This window comes from Mus musculus, chromosome 12 (assembly GCF_000001635.26).
Source record: "Mus musculus strain C57BL/6J chromosome 12, GRCm38.p6 C57BL/6J".
NCBI classification, from domain to species: Eukaryota; Metazoa; Chordata; class Mammalia; order Rodentia; family Muridae; genus Mus; species Mus musculus.
Window position 1 is genome coordinate 73202572 of NC_000078.6, and position 20967 is coordinate 73223538.

Sequence of the window (20967 nt, forward strand, 5' to 3'; positions counted from 1 at the left end):
TGTTTATCAAATAAAACCATACAATTCCATTTCTCCCTTTTTTTTTTTTTTTGTTAAGAAAATTTTTGTGGTTTTATTGTATCATGAGGCATTGAAACATCTGAACAAATCAATATCTGGGCGGTTGGTGAGGCAGCTGCTTTCTCCTTAACTTCTTTGAGTTACTAGAGCAACTTGTCAGTAGATTAAAAAACAAAACAAAATAAAAAATAAAACAAAAACAAAACCCGACCATCGTTTGCATTACTTAAGTCTTTCCAAGGCATGCGCTGGTACAACACAAACTTCCTGTCAGATGCTACTAGTCTAGCATCCAAACATCATGCACAACACCGTGGTGACAGAAGTGCCCTGCACCCGCTCCCGCCTCGGCCCTGCTCGTTTGTGTATGATATTTGGAGCATGCTGATGATGCAGCTATCTGGTGTAGGCTGGTGGTCCTGCGCCGTGATGCTATGCTGAATTTTCTGGAACGGAAGGCTAGATAGCTTCTTCACAATGGCAGCTTTCCCCTGGAACTGCTGTCCTTCCCACGTAAGGCATGATGCATCAATATAAATTGTGCCTAGTTGGGTTCTGTCGTTATCAAATAACTGGTAGTAATGCTGAATAAAGCTGGATCCAGTCTGCTCCCAAACTGGCTTGTCTCCCATCCTGGAGTCACCCACCTCTGAGACCCGTGGGGCTGGCACGATGGCGGCAGCGGCGGCGGCAACCCCCCATTTCTCCCTCTTATATCTTCTTGAAGTCAGGAAGTTTTTCTTGTGGCACATTGAGGTTGTGGCTTAAGATCAGGGAGCATAATAGGATTCATAGTGGCAGGAGGAATTGGAGGATCTAGGGCTACCCCGTTGTAGGGACATACAGGGCCTAAGAAAGGCATTAGGTTCTAGATTGGGACTGCAGAGGACAAAATGAAAAAAAGAAATCAAAAGTTTGAGCATTTGAAAGCCTTGCCTGAGTACCAGCCATGCTCCTAAGAAAGAGAAAGCAAAGTTTTCTTTGATTTCCCTCTGTATTTTGCCCAGAGCCCAAGACAAAATTAAAGATAATTAATGTACTTTATATGTTGTCAGTCTGGGATCACACTATCTACCATTAATAATGTTCCTTCTACAGGAAGATAGTTTGAATGTCATTATAAACAGATCCCACCCCTTTTTGCCTTTTTTTTGGGAGGGAGGAAGGAAGGGAGGGATGATAGGTTTTTGCTAAGCTGTCTAGGCTGTCTAGGCAGTTTGTAACCCTGACTGTCTTTAAACTATCTATGCTCTCACCTCACCTCTGCACTGGAAATATTATGAGCCTGTAACACCATGTCAGGCTAGTCTACAAAACATTCTATAAAGGTTGCATTAGATATATTGATGATTGTCTGCAGTGATTGTATGTGTTTGGATATTGAATGACAATATGGCATGAAAGACCCTCCTCCTCATGATGATGATGATGATGTAGCACTGATAATAAAGGGTATTTTGTTGCCACTTTGACACTGCTAAATCCTTTATATTTTATTTGCTTTCTTAAATATACTTATAAGCAAAACTGAGACTTAATAAAAGTCCCTGTTCATCTTTGTTCAGAGCATACATTTCATGATGACCTTTGGGATTGCATAGGCTCCCCCATCTCTGTCTCTCTGTCTCTCTCTGTCTCTCTCGCTCTGTCTCTCTCTGTTTTGCTCTCTGTCTCTCTCTCTCTCTGTCTCTCTGCCTCTCTCTCTGTCTCTCTCTCTCTGTCTCTCTCTCTCTGTCTCTCTCTCTCTCTGTCTCTCTCTCTCTGTATTGTACATGTGGGGGCCAGTAGATGTCAGATGTCTTCTTCTAATTGCACTCCACCTCAGCTTTTGAGACAGTTTGTCACTGAACTTGAAGCTAACTTATTTCAGCTAGACTGGCTGGCTCAGAGAACCCCCGGGGTTCTTCTCTCAGTCCCCTCCGTTCTCAGTGCTTGGGTAGTTTCCTGGTGCTGTGCATATTACTCATGGAACCATTTTCCCAGTCAAAAGTCTGTATTTTTAATATTGCATTATTTTAAAGACACATGTCTATGGAATGCCATAGGCAAGTAGACAGTAGACTTAGTTTCTTCCTGGAAAGAAGATATATTGGTAAAGCTATTTTGGTGTGAAGAATCAAAGCAAGTGAAGGAAAAATTGCTTCTACAGCCTTATTGGTTGAGTTCCAGGACAGTCAGACACCCTTGTTTCAAAAAGCAAGTTGGATGGAGTCTGAATAGTGACACCCAGATTGATCTTTGGTCCCCACACATATGCCATACATGTAGATACACCCATGTATGTACATGAGAGAACACACACACACACACACACACACACCCCTCCAGTTTTTCAGACCAGTTTTTGAGTCATTTTATATATGTTTGGTTTGTTTTATGAGTATCAATATTTATGTTGTTCTATATAGAATAGATTCATATTGTGAATATTTCAGGTGAATAATAATTTTCTTATATACTTAATTTTTTCAAGTTGTAATGCCCATAAAATACTTAAAATTTTTATTATTATTTTTTATTTCTGAGGTTATAATATAACTGAATCATTTCCCCCTCCCCCTTTCCTTCCTCTCTCCTGTGAACCTCCACTTGCTCTCTCCCAAACTCATGGTCTCTTTGTCTTCAGTTGTTGTCACACATACACAGATGGGAAACCACTTAAAGTTAATACTTTTATTCTCGGAGAGCCCACATTTTCTAGAAAAGGTGTTGTTTTGGTTTAGTGAATGACAAATGGCCCAAACTCCTAAAGTTTTAATTCCCTGGAGGGAGACAGAATAGAGATAGAAACTGCTGGAGAAAACTTTTCTAAAAGCTGAAATAACAATGGTAAACTAATGAAAGGGGTTTCTTCTTTAGCTGGAGACAAAGTATATTTGGTGCTGTTTGTGAATGTGCCTAGTTTACTTGCTAGGGAACCCCTAATTCCTACAAATGTCCTTAGCTTTTTTTTTAAACCACAAAATAATTTAATAGTAAATTATTTAAAAATGTACTCAGAAAAGCATTACGGGTACTTTCCAGTTTGTATACTTGGTGTTAACGCGAATATTGAAATGAAATAGTACAGCAAGGACATGCCCACTTGACTCAGCGTCACTCAGAGTCTAAGGTGTTCAGCCACTGAGAGGCCAGTTGGAACTTGACTTTGAGGGTAGATCACTTCTGCCGGCATGGGAGGTTTGCCCGTTTGTCCTTACTTCCTATCTTTTTACAGCAAGGCAGTACTTTTTGCTAGATCAATGATCAAGTGTGGTAATTCCTGTTATTAGAGAATAATCAGTTCCCGAGGAGGAGCCGCTGAGGATGCTCTAAGCTGAGGTACAGAGTGTGTGGAGGCTCACAGGAGAACCACTCCCAAAGGAAAGTCAGAAAGAATGGAAAGTTTCTGGTTTTTAAAAGACCAATGAGTGATGTGAGATTAAAAGCAGTAACAAACAAACCTATTTTCTTATCGTGTAGTCTGTAAAGCACAGGGCTAGAAAAGTGATTTTATCGCCTTTACCTTGTAAAGACAGCAAGGCTGGTAATTGTTTGAGGATCTGAGGATTAAGAGTGCTACTGCTTCGAATGTATGTTAAGTGACTAATTTTCACAATCTTTAGTACATAGCTTTGTGTGCTAGCTTTTTCCCAATGTCAAATGAATCTTAATATGTCTTGCAATTAGTGACAAATAAGAAACATTGTAATTAAGAGACTGTTTCTTTAAAAGCCTTCAAAGGTTGTAAAAGATTAGACTTGGCTATATGTGAAGGATAAATGTTGTGTAAGAATGCCCCTCAGTTCCCCTTGTATAATAAATCTCAGCTGTGTGCTCAGCGAAAGGGCTCAGTGCCAAAGAGAACAGGTTCAACTTGTCTGTGAGGATTTGCACCACAGCAAAGCGCACAACTGCTTTGTAGAGGTCACAGTGGTCACAGGCATGTGCAACAGAGTCAGAGTGGCTTTCAAATCACCGGAGAACCTAGTGCTACTTGCTGTTTAACAATCAGGGTTGACTTCAGGCATTGAAAGTATAGTTAGATCATAAAAGTAACTGAGTACGGTTCTCAGTCTGATTCCAGATGTACTTAAAGTAACTTCAACAGCACCTTGTAGCAGGTCTTAAAGATCTTCAGAGTCATTTTCTCGTAATTTCCCTGATGTAGAGAAGGTGCTTTATTTGGTGGTTCCAATTGTGTTCAGTGGGCTGAGATATTGTGTAAGAACAGTTTCTTGGGATGGGAACAGGGGACTGTAGGTGAGTTCCAGTGCAAGACCAGATGTCGTGAGACGGTCAGAAGGTGCATGTCTCACTAAATCCCATTTCTCTTGATTTTAACAGGATCAGGTTATCAACAGCAGCAAAGGAAACACCCTATCTATCTATCTATCTAAATTTTTAGAAGAGACAAATCAGAAACAGCCTGTGGAGAGGTGGTGAGAGCCAGGCAAGGGAGCCTGAGGTTTAATAGAAGGAAATAAGGAGATGCAGAACTAGGCTGAGCTGGGTTTTGCCCAAAGTTATATCTGAGTACTTTTTCTTGTTTTGGTGACCATGTTTATTTTCAGTGGTGATTTTATCGATGCAACAGGCAGCCGTTGCTGTTGGTGGGAGATTAAGTGGTAATCTGTAGAATGTGTCTCGGCAAAGGCAGCTGATTGGCAGCAGCACCTGTCCTAGCAACTGGTCATATGTTAGTACTTACCAGCGTTAAAATACCAAGCTGTAAAATTTAGAAGCACTTGAAAGCTAGGTTTTTCATTGCTCTTAGGTTACTGTTTTATTAAGTATACATCTCTTCAATTTACATTTTTTTAATAAAATGAAGTCTATAGAATAAAATTAGATTTATCCCCCAGAATTAAAACAAAAAACAAAACCTAAAGCAAGCCATGTGACAGGCTAGATGCTTTTGTGTTTGTGTGAGCTGCACTTATGCTGAGCGATATGTAGGCTTTCAGAGGCCAGCCTGAAAGGACTGTGACTCCTGTATGCTGCTTTTGTAATCCATAGAGTAAACATGAAGTGCTTGCTGTCAAAGGTTCAGTGAAATGCAGCTTAAAGAACTGATTAGCCAAGTGGCTCCCTAAAGGCACTTTATTTCATCATTGCTAGGAGTTATTCTTCTTAGTTGAAATAGTCTTGTTGATCATATCTCAAAGTATATACAACTTATAGTGATTGACAAGTCATCACTTTCTGTTGATGACTTCTGTTAGAGGAAGAGCTTGTTTTTACTTAGTATACAAAGAAAAGTAAACATATAAGAAAAAATATATATGTATAAGAGTTAGAGTTTATTTCTCAGTACCAATGTAGCTTGCCTAAGTCTAAATGTATTTTAGAAATAGATTGTAAATATTTTCTGCCAATGGTATTTTATCATTTTCATTTTAAAAGAACCTATATATTAATACATAAATAAGAACCTTATACTTTATAATTAATGGCTATAAGTCCATATTGTGGCACATTAATTTGTACATGTTTATAAATATTTGAAAGTAGGGTTAATTCAGGTGATTCATGCTATATTATAGCTTCACAGTGTCTACCATGTGCCAAATATTTGATGAATAAATTATTTTTCTGTGATAGATACATGCTTAGTATCTTTGGCAGTGAAGGGTTTAAAACCTGGGTAGAGGTCTAGAGTGATGGCTCAGCAGTAAAGAGCACTAGCTGCTTGTACAAAGGACCTGGGTTCAGTTCCCAGCACCTGCATGGTGACTTGTTACAAACTCCTTTAATCCCAGCACTTAGGAGGCAGAGGCAGGCAGATCTCTGAGTTTGAGGCTAGCCTGGTCTACAGAATGAGTTCTAGGACAGCCAAGGGTACACAGAGACACCATGTCAAAAAACATAAAGAGATTTTATTTATATATTCCAGTTCTAGATAAGCTAGTACTATTTGCTGGCCTCCATAACCTCCAGACATACACATAATGCACAATAAAAAAAAATCTTGCTGGGCAGTGGTGGTGCACACCGTTAATCCTATCACTTGAGGGGCAGAGGTAAGAGACAGGTAAAGCTCTGTGAGTTCGAGGCCAGCCTGGTCTACAGAACAAATTCCAGGACGTTCAGGGTTACACAGAGAAACCCAAAACCAAAACCACCTAACCAACTGGGGGTGAGGGGAGAGAAAAACACCTTAAAAAAATCCCCAAAAGCCCTTAAATAGAACTAAGAGATCTGTCATACATTATTTGGGTGGGTGAGGTAGAGGATTGAAAGGGCTGTTAAAAAACCTGTGCATTCTTGAAAGCAACCTTCCTAATGTACCAAGCGCTGCATCAGACATGGAGTATGTATGACACAGGGTTTATACCTTCTTACTATGTTTTTACTGAAATATGTTTGTTTGTTTGTTGTTTTTTGTTTTGCCTACAGAGGAAAGATACATTTAGGTAACTTTGTATGAACCAATTTTATATTTTATTGCAGTCACAATGGCTATCTGTACAAGTTGTCACCATCACTGGCCAACTGTGAGTTCACTTCTGGTGTCACAATAACAATGTCTTCTTGAAAATTACTCTTATAGGGAATAACAGCAAATCAGCTAAGATGTTGTATGCCTAAAAAGCTCATTTTGAAATTTCTGGCAAATACTGTATTTTAAAAAAAAATTAGCACAGTCTTTTTAAGGAAAGAGGTTTTTGTCTCACCAGATAGTCTCCCTTGATGTTTTTCTTTTCTGGTCTTTTTATAGAAACAGACGTGATTTGCTGGACACTATGTCCTCTTGGCAACAAATTCTAGTCCAGCAGCAAGACAAGCATCAGAGAAGGAATTAAAAACAGTTCTCTCAACACTGTGTTGTTTGTCAGTGCCCAAAGAATATGAACTTAAAACAACAAAGATAAAGCAAATAAATTCCATGGGATCTCTCTTCCCTCCCTCTCTTGAGACTGGGTCTGGCTATGTAGCCCTGCCCTCCATAGTGCTCAGGCTTACTGTGGTCCTCCCACTCTTCCCTGAATACACAGCCTACAGGTAGCCACCCCTAACCTTCCACTCCTAAATAAGTTACTTTTTAATTCTGAAAATTTTTTTGCAGTAGTTTATATTGGTATACCAATACATACCTAGAAGTAAAGTTGAGATATTATTAAAGAACATTTTTCTATGTAGTAGTTGAACACTAAATGATGAGTTTTGAGAGTGAACATTACAAATGGATTTGTATGAAAAAGATTGTTCCCTACAGATCGTGATGGCATTTCAGAGCGAATTTACGAGAAATATTATTAAAATCTTGTCTTGGCCAAAATAGTATAATATAGCTCCTTAGGACCATTTGATTGCTAATGATGAACAAGAGTAAGCTCAGCTAGATATTAGGAATTCTTTGATAGATTGAAGCATATTATCAAAACGAGCATTGCTGATGAGCTGCCTTAGTGCATACAGGTTGGAACCTCCTTTCGGACTTTGCAAATGTAGTTTGAGAACAAAACATTTTAGTTATTGGCTAATATGTTTTAAAAGATAAAGGGCCATAAAGGCTGATTCTAGGAATAAGTCATCATTAATTAGAATGCTTAAAAAAATAGCATTTTTTTACGTTATGTTCTACCCATTCTAAAACATTTACCTTGTTTGTTGATTATAGTAGAGATTTGGGAAATACAGAAATAAGTGCTTGTTTTTTTTTTTTTAAATATGTAAACCAGACATACATTCAATTGGAGGACAATCTTGTTTGTTTTTATGATATTTGGACAGGCAGTGGTTATTTCTGCTTAGTCATCATGGATTCCTAGCAGGCTACCCTGGTGTTCCAGTCTCCCCCCCACCTCATTATAGATAACAAAAATGAGATTCAGAGAATTCCAATGGTTTGCCTGAGTTAATTCAACTTTAGAGGCAACACCAACGTAAGTACATAGTTCCCTTTTAGCCTTCAGACCCCTGCCCTCCATTTGTTCTTTGACAGTTACTGTAAATTTTGAAAAGTGAGGGAAAGTCATTTCTGTGTGGCTGTCAGGGGTGGGGATGAATTGCAGCTACCATGAAATGATGGTTTAGCAGGAAGTTGTTACTGTGCAGCTGTTACAGTGATGACAGGCTGACATCACCCCAGAGTGACCGGAACAGCAAAGTACAGAAATTACTCTGCTTGTTCCTAAAATAAATTGAAAGTACCTGAACTGCCACAGAAATGTGACTCTAATAAGTAGCTTATACACAGTGCGAGGCATAGTCTTTCAGCTTGCTTGCTTCTTAAAACATTAAAAATCCATACCAACACATATATGCATACATACATGCACACATGTTTAATTTATTAGGATATTTACCAGAATAGAAACAGTACAGAAATACCATATTTGATTTTTCTCAACGGCTTTCTGCAGACTTGTCTCTGGAAGTAGCCTTAGAATTAAGGTGACTCAGTGCCCAGGGAGTGAAAAGTTCTTTTTTTTTTTTCTGTTTTTTTTTTTTTTTTTTTTTTGGTTTTTCGAGACAGGGTTTCTCTGTAATCCTGGCTGTCCTGGAACTCACTTTGTAGACCAGGCTGGCCTCGAACTCAGAAATCCGCCTGTCTCTGCCTCCCAAGTGCTAGGATTAAAGGTGTGCGCCACCACTGCCCGGCGAGTGAAAAGTTCTTGATCCCAGTTTCATAGCCATGCTACACACTGTGCTGAATTTGATACATTTACCACGGTGGGAGGAGCTGGTTACTGAGACCTTCATTGCCATTGTTCTTTCCTGTGCCATGTAAATAACCCTAATGAATACAAGTAGAAACCATTGCCACTGCTGACACACATTCTGTAGATTACCACCCAGGCCTCTGCAGGAGCAGCAGTAGGTGTTCCTAGCCTCTGTACCATCTCTCCAAGCCCAGTTTTGTTTTGTTTTTTTAAGACTCAGTGTATCAACCCCACTCTTCATACATTTTCTCCTCTTCCAATCTTATTTATTCTTGATTTCACTTATTACTTGATGGTAAAAAATAGCATAGCTTCTCTTGGCTTCATTTTATATTCCTAGCTAACTTTACTGAACACTCCTACCTGGATTTTGAAATAGAAATACTGGTTGATTTGACTGCTTTAAACTCTTTTTTGGGGGTGGGAGGGTTACTACATTTATTTGATTGTTTTGTTAAAATTTCAGCTCTATATAATTAATACAATAAGCTGCATATATTTAAAGTGTACAGCTATATGAGTTTTTAATTTTTTGTTTTTGTTTCTTTTGTTTTGTTTTAAGACAGTGTCTCACTAGGCAGCCCTGGCTGTCCTGGAACTCACTCTGTAGATCAGGCTGGCTCTGCCTACCAAATGCTGGGACTACAGCTGTACACCACCATGCCTGGCTTCCATTAGATGAGTTTTGATATACATATTTGTAAACACAACACTGCAATCAAATCAATAAACGTTTCCAAGACCTTAAAAGCGTCCATATACATGCATATATATATATATATATATATATATATATATATATATTTTTTTTTTTTTTTTTTTTTTTTTTTTTTTTTTTTGGTGTGTGTGACACCTTTCCTCCCTGCTCCAGCCCCTGGCTCAAGGCAGCAGTTCATCTGCTTTCCAGAAGAACAGTGAATTTTCTAGGATTTTTTTCTTAATTTTTCTATGATTTAAATGCATTTTGTACATTACACATTAATAATATTGAGTATTTTGAGAATCAAATAATATGTAAAAATGTGTTCAACTTTTATATTCATATCCTTTCACACCCTAAAAATACCATTAATGAATATTTAATACTATTCATAATACTGTGGATCCTATATCTAATATTGAATACTAAATTGTTTCAAAACATACAAAATATTCTCTGGGAGTTAAGCGTAGTAAAAGAGCATAAAATATTAAAAATGAATCATTAAGAAATATATTCAAAAGCCCTTATATGATACCACCTGGCATAGTGAGAGAGTATTTAAAACATATTATATATCTGTACACATTGTCTAACAATCAGTTTACTAGGAGAGAAATTAATTTTATCACTAAGTCTATTTTAAAAAATTCAAAATAGCAAAAACTCTGAAGTTAAACATTAAGAAAATACTAATTTCAAGAACAGTGAGAAAAATTATCAATATTTCTATGATGCATAATATTTTCAACTGTTGATATTCACCAAACAAAATAATTATTTTAAGATATAATTCTTTGTTATGTCTCCCTTTTCATTTTTGATTTTATTAATTTGGATACTATCTCTGTGCCCTGTGGTTAGTCTGGGTTTATCTATCTTGTTGATTTTCTCAAAGAACCAGCTCCTGGTTTTGTCAATTCTTTATATACTTCTTTTTGTTTCTATTTGGTTAATTTCAGACCTGAGTTTGATTATTTCCTGCCATCTACTCCTCTTGGGTATATTTGCTTCCTTTAGTTCTACAGGTTTCAGGTGTACTGTCAAGCTGCTAGTGTAAGTTCTTTTCAGTTTCTTTTTGAAGGCACTTAGAGCTATGAGTTTTCCTCTTACCACTGCTTTCATTGTGTCCCATAAGTTTTGGTATGATGTGTCTTCATTTCCATTAAATTCTAAAAAAAATCTTTAATTTCTTTATTTCTTTCTTGACCAAGTTATCATTGAGTAGGGCGTTGTTTAGCTTCTGTGTGTATGTGTGCTTTCCGTTGTTTTTGTTGGTATTTAAGGCCAGCCTTCATCTGTGGTGATCTGATAGGGTGCATGGGGTTATTTCGGTCTTCTTGTATCTGTTGAGGCTGTTTTGTGACTGATTTATATGGTCAGTTTTGGAGAAGGTACCGTGAGGTGCTTTAGAATGAAATGTTCTATAGATATTTGTTAAATCCATTTGGTTCATAAGTTCTATTAGTTTTACTGTGTCTCTGTTTAGTTTGTGTTTCCATGATCTGTCCATTGATGAGAGTGGGGTGTTGAAGTCGTCCACCATTATTGTGTAAGGTACAATGTGTGCTTTGAGCTTTAGTAAAGTTTCTTTTATGAATGTGGCTGCCCTTGCATTTGGAGCGTAGATGTTCAGAATTGAGAGTTCATCTTGGTAGATTTTTCCTTGGACCAGTATGGAGTGTCCTTCCTTATCTTTTTTGATAACTTTTGGTTGACAGTTGATTTTATTCCATATTAGAATGGTTATTTGATCTTTTTCCCCCCCTTACTGCTTTAGATATCCTTTCTTTCTTTACTGCGTTTGGTGTTTTGATTATTATATGATGAGAAGAATTTCTTTTCTGGTCCAGTCTATTTGGAGTTCTGTAGGCTTCTTGTATGTTCATGGGCACCTCTTTCTTTAGGTTAGGGAAGTTTTTTTTTTTTTTTCCCTATAATTTTGTTGAAGATATTTACTGGCCCTTTAAGCTGGGAATCTTCGCTCTCTTCTATACCTATTATCCTTAAGTTTAGTCTTCTCGTTGTGTCCTGATTTCCTGGATGTTTTGGGTTAGGAGCTTTTTGCGTTTTCTTTTACAGTTGTGTCAATGTTTTCTATGGTGTCTTCTGCACCTGAGATTCTCTCTTCTATCTCTTGTATTCTGTTGCTAGATCTTCTAACTCCAGGGTTGTCTCCCTTTGTGATTTCTTTATGGTTTCTGTTTCCTTTTTTAGATCTTAGATGGTTTTGTTCATTTCCTCCCCCTATTTGATTGTGTTTTCCTATAATTCTTTAAGGGGTTTTTATGTTTCCTTTTTAAGGACTTATAGCTGTTTTCCTGTGTTCTCCTGTATTTCTTTAAGGGCGTTATTTATGTCCTTCTTAAATTCCTCTATCATTATCATGAGAAGTGATTTTAGATCTGAATCTTGCTTTTCTGGTGTGAAGGTGTATCCAAGACTTGCTATGGTGGGAGAATTGGGATCTGATGATGCCAAGTAACCTTGGTTTCTGTTGCTTATGTTCTCATGCTTGCCTCCCGCCATCTGAATATCTCCAGTGCTACCTGCTCTATTTATATCTGACTGGAGCCCGTCCTTCCTGTGTCAGAACTCCTCAGAGTCCAGCTGTCTCTGGGATCCTGAGATCCTGGGTGTGTCAGAGCTCCTGGGAGTCAAGCTGCCTCTGGGGCCCTGAGATCCTGGTGTGACCAAGCTCCTGGGATCCTGGGATCCTGTGGTCCTGGGCGTGTTAGAGCGCCTTCAAGTGGATCTTCCTCTGGGTGTTGTGGGACTGGCTGTGGAGTTTGCGCTGGCCCAGACAGGAAGGAACCTATGCCACTGGTCTGGCGGAGTTCCTGGGTGCCTGGGTCTCACTGGTCCTAGATACTTCTGGTGTTAGGACAGATGTTGTGTCCTCCTCACCTCTGATCCTATGATCCTGGGAGTGTTGGAGCGCCTGGGAGTGGGTCTTCCTCTGCCTGTTATGGAACTGGTTGTGGAGTTCACACCCAAGGTCTGCTCAGGGCACTGGTCCAGATCTGCTTTAAACTCTTGAAAAAATACAATTCTATCATGCTATAACTTATTTTAATTTTATGATTCAGTGAATTTTAATTAGTTTACAGAATGCTGCAACAATTTCTGTAAGTCAAACTAAACATATTTTTCATTACTTTAAGAAGGTATTTTATAGGCCGGGCGTGGTACATGCCTTTAATCCCAGCACTTGGGAGGCAGAGGAAGGCAAATTTCTGAGTTTAAGTCCAGCCTGGTCTACAGAGTGAGTTCTAGGACAACCAGGGCTACACAGAGAAACCCTGTCTCGAAAAAAAAAAAAAACCAAAAAAAAAAAACAAAAAAAAACAACAAACTAACAAAAAGAAGGTATCTTACACTCATTTGGAATCAGCACACTAAGTGCTCCTAGCCTATAACAATTGTAGTGTGCACTTTGTCTCTGCAGTTTTATTCTTTCTGGACATTTCATATACATAAAAGCTGTTAGAGTATGCTGTCCTGTAGTTCATCCATGTTGTAGCACATATTCAAGCTTCATTCCTTAACATTCATTAGCATATATTATGAGGGCTATACTACATTCTGTTATTCACTCATGAGTTGATGGTCATTCAGATTATTTTTATTGCTGGGTATCGAGATTTGCTTCAATGGTGAAGAGAACTTGTCCTTGCAGGGGACCAGAATTGGGGTCCCAGCACCCATATCAGGCTGCTGTTCACAATCACCTGGAACTCCAGCTCCAGGGGATCTGATAACCTTATCTGGACTTCAAGGGCATCTGCATTTATATGTACCACAGACACAAACATAACACATAATTGAAAGATAAAAATAAATCTTAAACAATACTAAATTTAAAAAGAATGACATTGAGGTTTTGATAGAGCGGGAATGGTGACTGACTCTCACCTTTAATCCCAGCACTCAAAAGGTAGAGGCAGGCAGATCTCTAGGCTGTTTTACAGAGAGGAAGTTCCAGGGCAGCCAACGATACACAGAGAGTCCTATCTCAAAAAACCATACCGGATGAGAGAGAGAGAGAGAGAGAGAGAGAGAGAGAGAGAGGAAGAAAGGCAGACAGACGACAGACAGACAGAGACACATACACACAGAGACTCATAAAGACACAGAGACAGAGAGAGATCCATGGGAGGCCTTTCCATTCTCTACTGTCTTCTTCCATTTTTTTCTTCAGCGTTTTAATATTTCATTATAGAAGTCTTATTTCACTTTTTTGTTAGATCTTTCCTTACTCATTTATTTTTTTGCAACAACTGTGAAGTTGTTTTTCTGATTTCCTTCTGGACATGTTACTGGTATATAGAAAAACTACTGATTTTTATATGTTAATTTTATATTTTGCCACTTTTAAAGTGTTTATCCTGTTGTTTGGTAGGGTCTTTAGGATCTTTTATGTATAAAGTCGTATCTGCAAATAAGGATACTTTGTCTTCTTTATTCCCTATTTTTATCTCTTAATTCCTTGTTCTGTTGCTGTAGCCAGGTGTACAGGCATGCTTCTGAGTAATTGTGGAAAAAGTGAAGACCTTTCATAGTACAGACACACTGCTTGGAACCTGAGTCTGTTCCTTTACAGACTCTGTCTCTGACCAGGTTTCTATCAAACTGAACAGTGTGTGGTTTGTCCCCAAGGTCTCCAGGTAATTCTGCTGGCCAGGTTTCAGTATTAGATCTCATGATACTTCTTGGAATTTCTAGAGAGTATGTATGATGCACTGAGGGTCTCGGGTTACCAAGATATGCTAACTCAGGAGGGACCTTTCCATCATGGCCTCTTGTGTATCGCCTGGTTGAGAGCTGAGAGAAAGGGTTCCTCCACGTCTCCCTTTGATATTTTCTTCCTTCCTCTTTTTCTCTTTAAGACATCTGTAAGTATACTAGCCAGTATTCTTTAGAGGGACAGAGCCAATAGTCATATACATTAAAAGGTAATTTATTAGACTGACTTACATACAAAAGTCAGAGTAGGCCTGCAATAGCTGTCATATGGGAGAGGCTGGAAAGCCATAGGTGGTTCATCTACCAGGGTGCGTGCCTCAGCAGTCTCAGTTGGGTGCTGGAGTGTTCCTCAACAGCCACTGGTCTTCAGTCCATATTGAAAGGCAGAGGAAGCTGGGTTCTGGTGTTCTTGAAGGACAGTAAGAGCAATTAGAGCACTGGCAGCAGGGGATGGACAGGGGGACTGGGTGGATGGACTGGAGAATGGGGTGGGTAGACTTGAGAGTGGGTGAATGGACTTGGAAATGTGGTAGATGGACTCACCAGGGAGACGCAAAGGCAGTCAGGGAAAAAGTAAAAGCTTTCCCTCAGATCTACTTCTATACGTGCTAGTGCTACCCGCATTGCTCATTTCTCTTCCCACTTTAACCTAGTAGAGAAAACCCCTCACAAGTGTGATCCGAGCCTTTCTGCTTAGTTGAATTTTAGATCCAGTCAAATTGATAGCCAAGCTTAACCATGTCTGAGGCACCACTGAGGTACTGCACCATGTGAGGTCTTCAGTGGTGTGCCTTCCTGTTTCAGCAGATACATTTCCTTGCTTGGTGGGTGCTGACAGGCACTTAAGTTCTCCTGCTGGTGGCTTCAGAGTAACCCTTCAGGTACAGGTGGTGCCCGCACCTCCTTTGGATTTTCTATATCACTTAAAGCTATACTGCACCCTATGATATACAGCCAGATTAGTTTTGTGTAACATATTTATCATATAGTTGAACTTCCTTAATCTGAATAATTTTCTTGATTGTTTACAGTAATATCACACTACTATAGTAGGGATGTCACAATAACTATTTTGCATTTAGAAAGCCATTAGATTTTTTTTGTTACATTTTGTGTGTGTGTGTGTACGTACGTACGTACGTATGTATGTATGTATGTATATACAAGAGTGCCATAGTGCATATAAAGAGGTCAGAGGACAACTTTCCATTAACTGGTTCCTTCCTTTCTCCGTGTGTATTCTGGAGAAACAAAGGCCATTGGACCTGGAGAGAAAGAGCCTTAATCTGCTGAGCCATTTCACCAGCCTTTTTCCATAACACACCTGTTGACCATTACCCACTTAAAACCGTGTGTATTTCTTCATATGAATTATTAAGACACGGTCTGAACTTAAGTAGATACCAGTTTTTATTTTTATTGTATTTTTCTTGAAAAGATGGATCAAATGTTAGAAGGCCAATTTGGGAATCATATGTAGATGGGCTGAGTGATGTTTGATTTTATATACTTGTATTCAGATAAGATTCTTGGATACTGACCTAGTAGTTCTTTCTTCTCAGAAAAGTACCTAGATGTTCAATTGAATTTAGTTTTTATCATAGATTTTTAAAGGAGACTTTATGTATGTATGTGAGTACACTGTCACTCCCTTCAGACACACTAGAAAAGAGAAATAAATTTTTTATATTGTATGTGTATATATGCACATGTAGTACTCATTTGGTGAGCTTGATTTTATTGTAAAGAACAAAGACATGTGACAGCAGTTTGCAGAAGTAATTTTAATAGCCCCTTTCCCTAGTTAGAACTTTAAAACAAAACAAAACACCGATTACCAAATATGTCATAATATTTTATAGAAAGTAGGAAATGTAAGGTTGAACTGAACTTCTATTTAGCTTAGTTCTAGTGATAATACTGATTAAAGCAAAATTTATATTTAATGGTAGATTTCATTTTCTTTCATTAAATTATATTATAGAATGTGGTTTGTGATGGTAATACACTATACTCATAGAATAATAACACTAATAGCTATTTTATTAAAAATTTTAATAGACTTTATTTTACATTTTTAGTTATTTGTCTATGTATGGATCAGTGTGTGGGAATACGCATGGGTGCAGTGCCACAAGAGACCAGGAGAGGGCGTTGGATCCTCAGGAACTGGGGTTATAGGAAGTTGTGAGCTGCCCAGTGTGGGTGCTGGGAACTGAACTATCCTCCGCAAGAGCAGCGAGTAATCCTCAATGCGGAGCCATCTCTCAAAAATTACTACAAATGACAATATGAAAATATTATTAAAATGTATTTTCTTTATTTCTCTTATAGGGTCAACAGATTTCATTAGCACCAATCCAAAAGCTGGAAGAAGCTCTTTATGAGTACCAGCCCCTGCAGATAGAGACCTGTGGCCCACAAGTTCCTGAGCAAGAGCTCTTAGGACGGCTTGGGTAAGCAGCAGAAGCACTTTCCGTGAGTGATTGTGAGGGCTTTACTTATAGAACTGAATCCTGCTTCTCAAGAGTAAGTGGTACGTAATCCTAAGTTAAGTTTTGGTCAGTGTATCGACTTTTCAGTGTCTTCACTAGCTCTGGAGCTCAGGACTGGATGCAGGCATTCTCCTTCTGAGGCTGTCTTAGGCAGACATATCTGAAGTGGCTGTTTTAGCTTACCACTTGCTTCTTTGAATCAAAGATTAATTACCTTAGTAAGTAACAAGTCAGTGAAGATATGAATTCAGTAGGTTTAATCACTGTCCTCTATCTTTGCTGAAACTAGACTTTTGTGAGCTGAGCTATGACACATTTTTTCAGGAGGTATAATGTAGCCAGCGGCTAGCAGTTGAACTGTATGTTTCCTTTTGTGAAATAAACTTGATCTTGCCATTTGTGAACAATAATGATAGTTTTTTTGGAGCGGATGAAGTTTAGAAGTCCAGACACAGATGATGCTGGATGTAAAGAATCATTTTTTGGTCTGGTTTTCTTCAGTGTAAACTATTGAATAGAAGGCTGGTTCAGAAATTGTGTTTCTGAACAAAAGAATATAATATGAAATAAAAACAATACATAAAATGAGGCCAAGTAATTAAAATTAACAACGATAGCAGCAGAGATAAGAAATAGTAAACATATAATAAAACCTGTATGTGTCCTCAGGCTAAAAACAACACCTTGAAGATGATGGATAATATTCTACATATGATTACTGAGGCTCTAATGTAGACATAAAGTGAAAATGACATATTATTTGATTATCCACTGTCTTAGTTATGGTTTTACTGTTGTGAAGAGACACCATGACCTAGGCAAGTCTTATAAAGGACAACATTTAATTGGGGCTGGCTTACAGGTTTAGAGGTTCAGTCCTTTATCATCAAGGTGGGAGCAGGGTGGCATCTTGCAGGCATGGTACAGGAGGAGCTGAGAGTTCTACATCTTCATCTGAAGGCTTCCAGGCAGCTAGGTCTAGGTTATTATAGCCCACACCCACAGTGACACACCTACTCCAACAAAGCCACACCTACTCCAACAAGGCCACACCTCCAAATAGTGCCACTCCCTGGGTCAAGCAAATATAAACCATCACATCCACTATTGGCGGGCTCTTAAGGATTGATAAAATTTAGTTCTATGTTATCTTAAAATCCTATGACCTCTAAATATGAAGCCAACAAAATAGAGAATCTAAAACTCCCTCGAGACAGCAAATTTATTTATAATTTGCTATATGATACCTGTTTTACAGTATGAGGGCATAGGTATACATGCATTATAGGAGGAGTATGTCTGTGTGTATGTGTGTGCAGCTGCATGTGCACATGTGTGTACATGTGTGTGGAGGCCACAGGTCAACCCTGGGTGCTATTCTTCAGAAGCCATCAACTTTATCTTTTGAGATAGGAGAGCACTGGGACCTGGGCCTCACTGATCAGGCTAACCTGCACCATCTCTCCCGTGGGATTACTAGCAGGTAGCACTCTGGACCTTTGCATTGGTTCTAGTGATTGCACTCAGATACTCATGTGTGTATGGCAAGCACTTCACTCACTAGCCCCAAGAATACTATATTTTATGACATAGAAAAGTTATATGTAGCACAGACGTTGGTTTAAAAGAACTTTGGCTGAATTACCATCAGCCAGAACTATCATTTTTAATCTTTCCATAGAATCTTTAATGTCAATAAAGATTAAGTATTTAAAACAAACCCTTCTCTGTTAAAGAGTTTTACATTTTCTTATAAATTTGTTATAAAAACTACATTTATGAGATCATGGAAATGATCATAAATAATAGAAGTGCATTGTTGGATTTATTACATGGAAAATTAAAGTGGTTTGGGTTAAAAATATTTATTTATTGAAAGAGAGAGAGAGAGAACTGTGAACCGTGTACCATGGTACCATGGTGCTCATGTGGAGGTGAGGGGCGTCAGTTCTCTTCTTCCGCCACGTGGCTTTGAATTCAGGTTGTTAGTCTCTGAGCAATCCGAGTAGCCTCAGAGTAGTGGTAAAGGACAGGAAGGAGAGGGACGTTTACTATTGTAACATCTTCTAGCAAAACAGGAATAAGAAGCTGTTCAACCTAACCAGAGAAAACAGTAAGTTCATAGGAACTGTAATTAGAGCAAAAAGATGGCTCAACAGTTAGAGACCTTGCTTCATGTGCATGTGGTCTAGAGGTAGGACTCCTAGACGCCTCATAAATACAGGTGGGTGTGATAACCCACTCGAAATGCTAGGCTCAGCTGCTAGAGATAAGGGATCCCTGAGCAAGCTGATTAATGGGACCAGCTATATTGGCAAGCTCTAGAGTTGATCTCATGATGAGAGAGCCTGCCTCGCTGAATACAGTGGAGAAATGAGAGTGGATGATTTTTTAACATCAACATTTGACCTCCACATATATGAACACCCACATGCAAGCATTGACACACCACACACACACACACGCACACACACACACACACACACACCATGTGCCCCATACATGAAAATGGAAAAAGAAAATGCTTAATAAAAGGTAGGAAAAGAAAAAAATAAGAAATAGAAAATAGCCCGCCAATATAATATAATATAAATAGATATAGTGTTAATGACATCATGTGTTAAATGTGTGGCCTAAAGAGCTGGTTCAGCAGTTAGAGCACTTGTTGCTCTTGCAGAGGTCCCTTATTTGTTTCCCAGCAGCCACTTTGGATTGTGAGCCCACCTATAGATCTGGTATCTACAGGTACTGAACAGAAGTGGTATATGTACATACATACATGTACACACACATGCACATGAGATTAATAAAACAAATCTTATTTTTAAATGTAATGTAATTGTAAAAGTTTAACTATTGTTAACTAGGCAATAGAAATTTCTATAATGCTATAAATGCTGTATGTAGATCAATACTGTCCCCTGTGGTTACCACTGGTCACTTTCTACTGAGCACTTACAACGTACATAGTGTGAAGAACTCAATTGAAAACATTGAAGTTCACTAAATGTTAAGAGTTTGAGTTTGTTTGATCTGCATTTTATTGTTCTAATTTTGCTATGACCCTATCTATTATCCCTTCACGTAGTTCTTCCTTATGTTCTGTTTTGATCCTATACCTCTGGTTTCATATGTTAGACCCTCTAAATGACCTGTTTCTTTAGGTGAGGTAACAGACATATACAGCAGGCTATTTTATGAAGTTGATTAGACAATTTAGTGTTATTAAGTCATTTCATATTGTTGTGTAATCCATTATCTGTACTATCTCTAGAGCTTTTTGTTTTGTAATACAGAAACTGTATTAGATATGACATCTTAATCCTCCTTCCTTCCCAGTGCCTTTTTGTCTCCTAGATCTGACAACTCTAAATGTCTCATAAAATGGAACCACATAGGATCTCTCTTTAGTGAATGTTGTAAACTAGGCAGTAGAACTAAGCTCCTATCACATAGCATCATATCCTCAAATGTGAGTCCTGTTGAAGAGTGTAACAGGCCATTTCAGGTTAAATAACGGCATGCAGTATTTCATACCACTTTTATTCCTCCATTCAGCTCTCTGTGGACATATGAATGGTATCTATCTCTTGGCTATGAAGAATAGTTTGGCTGTGAGGCTGGGTGTTCCACTAGGGTGTTCACAAACAGGGACCTGCTTTTACTGCTTTTAGATAGAGATCCAAAACAAGTAAGGTTGCAGGGTCACTGGATAGTTCAGTTTTAGTTTTTGTATAAGGAACCTCCACACTGTTCTCCAACAAAGCTGAATTGTTTTTCCCTAAGTAGGAATAGAGTACCAGCATTCCATTTTTTCTTATTTCTCTACAAACACTCTGCTTAAATGGTAACTGTATTAGTATATGTAGATGGGCACTCATTGTAGTTGAGCAGTGGGCATTTCCTAGGTGACTAGTGATGTTGAGTATCTTTAAGTATTTAGCGGGCATGTATATATCTTCTTGAAAAAACATTTTATTATTATGTGTTCACACATGTGTGCGTGTATGCCTGCTTCCTTATGCTTTTCTAGATTGTTGCTTAAAGTAGTATTTTTGAAAGGCTGAATTCAGTTCTTAAATTTGTTTTAAATGGATTAGTTCAGGTTTCTGTTAATGAAATAATTAATTGATAGCAATCTAAAATGCCTTAAAACAGTATCACGTAAAATAAGATATTCTTTAGCAGCTTCATTAAAGAATAATGTACACATTCCTGCTTTGCATCTACGTTCCCATGAGTGCTGACAAAGGCATAGCATGCGCAGCCACAGCCACAGCCACAGTCACAGCAGTGACTGTTTGTGTCATCTGCCATCACTGTCACTGTGCTTTTTCCTAGAAAAAAAGAATTATAA

The 20967-nt window shown here is 38.4% G+C and overlaps 1 protein-coding gene and 1 pseudogene across 3 annotated transcripts in view; one reads left to right on the plus strand and one right to left on the minus strand.

Annotated features, from left to right (window-relative positions):
• Nucleotides 1–20967, plus strand: part of Mnat1 (menage a trois 1) — a 161804-nt gene that overhangs the window by 90387 nt on the left and 50450 nt on the right. For all 3 annotated transcript variants that reach the window (XM_011244008.3, XM_006515526.3, NM_008612.2), the window contains one exon: nucleotides 16450–16571. In XM_011244008.3, coding sequence (XP_011242310.1) covers nucleotides 16450–16571 — 122 coding nt within the window. The remainder of the gene's footprint in view (nucleotides 1–16449; nucleotides 16572–20967) is intronic.
• Nucleotides 52–718, minus strand: Gm51250 (predicted gene, 51250; annotated as a pseudogene).